The sequence below is a fragment of the Etheostoma spectabile genome, chromosome 19 (assembly GCF_008692095.1).
Source record: "Etheostoma spectabile isolate EspeVRDwgs_2016 chromosome 19, UIUC_Espe_1.0, whole genome shotgun sequence".
In the NCBI taxonomy this organism is placed as follows: domain Eukaryota; kingdom Metazoa; phylum Chordata; class Actinopteri; order Perciformes; family Percidae; genus Etheostoma; species Etheostoma spectabile.
In genome coordinates, this window is record NC_045751.1 from 6,214,644 (window position 1) to 6,219,199 (window position 4,556).

The following is a 4,556-nucleotide window of genomic DNA, read 5'->3' on the forward strand; positions in this document are numbered from 1 at the left end:
CTGCTGTTTGGTTAGTGTGTTCAGCCAGGCTTTTGTGATAATCGTCCCAACAACAATCCACGGAGCGGCGGTGGTGTGGCTATGTCCTCCAGAGTACAGGTCATGTCACGTCTTGAAGTTTATTTCCCCCTAAAAAAACAATAGCGTGGCGCAATCTGCACACTGTTTCCCTCTTCCCGCTACAACAGGACTTCAGTGCGAGACTACAGCTACCTTCTTTAACGCTATTACTGTGCAAGCCACAAACATCATTTCCCCCGTTTCCATGTAGGTACGTAGTCAGTGCTCAATTACCTATTCATGAGGGGAATAAATTTTAAATTTTCGTTGCAAAGCCAAGACCTGTCCTCTGGAGGACATAGCTACACCACTGCCGCTCCGTGGATTGGAAGCCTGGCTGAACGCACTTACCGCACTGCAGATAGGAGCTAGCAGCTAGCAGCTACCGGCAGGATCGAGACATGGACCAGAGTAGGTGAATTGTAAATAATGTCTGAGTTGAAAACGCATCTTGTAGTCACTTGAGGGCCCTGTTCATGTTGCACAGATATTTTAATTGCATTTTATGTCTGTTAAGAGGAACAAAGGCATTCTAAAACTTGCCCTGACAACTGCCGTTTTAGCTCAGTGGAAGCTCATACATGTTGCTGCAGTTACTCTGTGTTGCCTGCACTGATTTGGGTCGGGGGGGGGTTTTCAATCAAAAGTACACACATATGAATGACGACCAAGACTAACGTAAAAAATGGCAGAAATTCCCTTTAAAAAACCATTGTTTTGTCAAAGCCATATCTTTGGCTCATATTAGGTTATAACATATTTCAAAGCTCCAGCTGTGGAAGTTTGAGCTGTCAAGTGACTCTGTATTTCCAATGATGGTATACTGCCTTTCAAGTAACATTTCAAGTGGTTTTGTTATTAGGGTATGAACAACATATCTGGGGCCACATATCTGGTTGATTAGTAAAATTATTGAATTACAATAATGACTGTGTGCATTTGTGGCTTTGAAAGGTTAATCATGATCTTGAATTACAAGAGCCACACACTGATTCTAAAGAGAGACTTTCCATTCCGAATAACAGGCTTTATTACATATATTTTAACTGAATCAATCATCACTAAAATCAGCTCAAGACTCCCCTTTCCTGAAAGATAAGCCAAGCTCTTTATATATTTCTCAAAATGTGAACCTTTTCTAAGAATCAAAGAAACCAAACTTGGCAATGTAGGTGGCTGTGAGCATGTGACCATGTTTCCTATACAGTGTCACTTCAGGTTTAGCCAATCAAACGCATCCTTGTGTCTAAAGAGCGGAGAAACCATTGATATTCTGTCATTCAACACAGCAACTTCAACACGATGACATCTCCAGTGTTTGCTCTCTTACTCACATGCTTGATCTTGGGGAAAATGGGTAAGATGTAATTTGATTTCATGTTAGATGTGTGATGTTTCTTTCCGTGACATTAAATTAACTCTATGTTTGCTCTCCTCTTGTTCACTTTAGATCAGACGACAGGTCTGAAATCCTCCCCAGCTGTTCGTCAAGAGACACGATTTGTATCAGTTGAAACTGGAGAAGAATTGACTTTACAATGTTTCTATGAAGGTGATGTTGCTGCACGGCTTTACTGGTTTAAGCAAACTCTAGGACAGAAACCAAAGCTCATCTATTCTTTCTTTAAATATAATGTAAATAAGACTTTTCACAATGAATTCAAGAACAATCCACGCTTCACATTGGATATGGAAAATGGAAAACATCACTTGACTATCAAAGATTTACGCCTTTCAGACTCGGCTACTTACTACTGCATTAATTTTCTATACACATTAGACTTTTCAGAGAGCATTTTTGTAAGTGTAAAAGGTTCAGGTTTGAAGGTCCCAGCTACGGTCCACCAGTCAGCGTCTGAGATCATCCAGCCAGGAGGCTCTGTGACTCTCAACTGTACAGTACACACTGGGACCTGTGATGGAGAACACAGTGTTTACTGGTTCAAGAAGTCAGAAGAATCTCAGCCAGGACTCATTTACACCCATGGAGGCAGGACTGATCAGTGTGAGAGGAATCCCAACACACAAACACACACCTGTGTCTACAAGCTGCCGATGAAGAGTCTGAATCTTTCTCATGCTGGGACCTACTACTGTGCTGTTGCCTCATGTGGACACATTCTGTTTGGAGACGGGACAAAGCTGGAGATAGAAGGTAAGGGACTTTCTAGCATATGCTGTCTGATAGGTAGTAACAAGAGGAAAGTCATTTTTCAATTATAGGATTTGTCTTTGGGCAGGTTTTGTCTATCTGAATCAAGGCTGTGAGAAGGGTGTCATATGTTGTAGAGATTTTAAAACCCTTTAAGGCATATTTGAGATTTAGGCCATATGCATAACATTGACTTGACCGGTAATTGTAACTTACTAACCAAACGTGCTATAAAAAGTGGAAATGTACTGAAGGTCTCTGTCTCTCTCCAGATGAGGTGGACTCTCCTTTTTTAGTGTATTTCTTGAGTGCAGCGTTGGCTTTCACCACCATCCTGAGTGTTTTACTGGCTTTCTTACTGTACAAGGTGAACAAAAGAAACCGCTGCCAAACTGCAGGTAATTGGTACTTTTTTCTATCTGGCAGACTGTGTTCATGGAATTTTGCTTGTAAATAAAATGTTTTCTGTGTTCTACAACCAGAGAACCACGCAACATTTCCATCTCCCACCACAGCGAGTGCAGAGGTGTGTACACTTTACATGTTTTCATTAACACTTAAAAAAACAACAACAACACAATTAACCGTTTTGTGGACATAATTTCTGTGAGGAGCCATAATTTGTGATCTACTCTTTTTTGAAATATGTTGTTACCAGGGTTACCAAGATGCAGACAACGTCCATTATGCTGCTTTAAGTATCACCCTGCCCAACAGACCGAGACGACAGAGGAACAAAACTAACGATGAATGTGTGTACTCTAGTGTCAAGCAGTAGAACTGGACATTATTCTACGTTCTGAGTAAGATGGCAGATTCTTCTTATAATTTCTTTGATTATGTACATAGCTAAGTACATAAAATATGAATTAAATATCTGTATCTTTCATTGGTCCAGGATGTAAGTAGTGAAGAGAAGACTGATAGGAATGGACTTATTATGGAGTTATTAGTAAAAAAGAGAATGACATGTGTTGTTCTATGAGAGTGTGTGAACCTTCTCCATCGCTCCTGTTGATTTGCAGTGGACATTTTAGAAAATAATTCATCAGACAAAGAAGTTTGATGTCAGTTCATATAGAAAACTGGATTGGTCGATGCTGTAAAATAACCTCGTCTTTGGCTATAAGGGCTCGGATTAATTTTTCCAATAAGTGGCATTATTTGTATTTTATCCTTAATTATTTTGACCTAATTATGTGTATTGTGCATTTCCATGAACATCTCGTGTCAAATAAGAATAAATCAATCAAATCCATTGAAGGAAAACTAACAATGTTTGTGTGCTTCTGTTCAGTACTGTGAAGTAACTTTGGCTTTGTCATGCATTAATGAAAGTTTTGAATTGGTGATAATGATAAATGAAAAGACAGGATAACCAAATTTAAATCCCTCAAATAGTTATGGAGATATCTAAATAGTGTAAAAGTAAAAATGAATGGTGGCACTAGAGGAAAAGTCAGGGAATAACCAAAGTCGGTAGGAATCATCCAGAAGTGGACATTAATGTCTGTACCATATTTCATGGCAATTCATTCCATTGTTGTATTTGAAATTATTATGAAGGAAAAATTGCAACCTGACCGTGGCACTAGAGGAAAGGTCAGGTTATCATCACAGTCCTACACAGTCTGAAAACCATGAAGATCTGTCCACAATGATGTGCTATATTATAAAAATGTTGAAATATTTCACAGAATAAGTGAAAACGTTTGACTTGTATGCATACTCTAGTAAACTGTTATATCTGTAGCTAAATGTAGAGCAATCCATCTTTATCTCTGAACCACAAATGTCAATCTCATTGTGACAATACAGGAGCATGTAGCAAAGTAGTAAAATGTATCTGAACCAACATGGTGGATCGCTCAAATGAAAGACAAACTGCCACATCCTTACTGCTAGCATGGCTAAAATCAATTTCTCTCTTTTCCCTGCTGCATTGTCACTGAGACCTTGGCCCATAGCAATAGGGCCTAAAGGCACAACAGTCTTCATCACAACTTTCAGAATCCACAAATGCTAATTATATTCAGACTTGTTTGCTGTCAAAACCCATCAAGAGGTTTATTAAATTACCACGCCATTGTTTTATTGACTAGACGATGCATAACCTCTTAGCCTTCAACATACCTTTGCCATTTACCGCACATACCTAGTATGTCAACCAGTAGTGGAGTGGATCAGATTCTTTCCCATTTTTGATCATACACTGAACAAAATTATAAAAACACAAAACTTTAGTTTTTACCTCCATTTTCTAATTTAATTATTTTATCTGGGCATTTCCAAATTGCACTTGAGAAAAGCACCGAACCCCCAACTGTTCTGCGCGCCTTTCATG

The 4,556-nt window shown here is 39.0% G+C and overlaps 1 protein-coding gene across 1 annotated transcript; it reads left to right on the forward strand.

Annotated features, from left to right (window-relative positions):
• Nucleotides 1–1,258: 1,258 nt before the first annotated feature.
• LOC116707404 (uncharacterized) lies at nucleotides 1,259–3,072 on the forward strand. Its single transcript, XM_032544726.1, has 5 exons — nucleotides 1,259–1,417; nucleotides 1,511–2,215; nucleotides 2,485–2,610; nucleotides 2,695–2,738; nucleotides 2,871–3,072. The coding sequence occupies exons 1-5, from the start codon at nucleotides 1,363–1,365 to the stop codon at nucleotides 2,988–2,990; spliced, it is 1,050 nt and encodes a 349-aa protein (XP_032400617.1). The 5' UTR covers nucleotides 1,259–1,362; the 3' UTR covers nucleotides 2,991–3,072.
• Nucleotides 3,073–4,556: the final 1,484 nt, after the last annotated feature.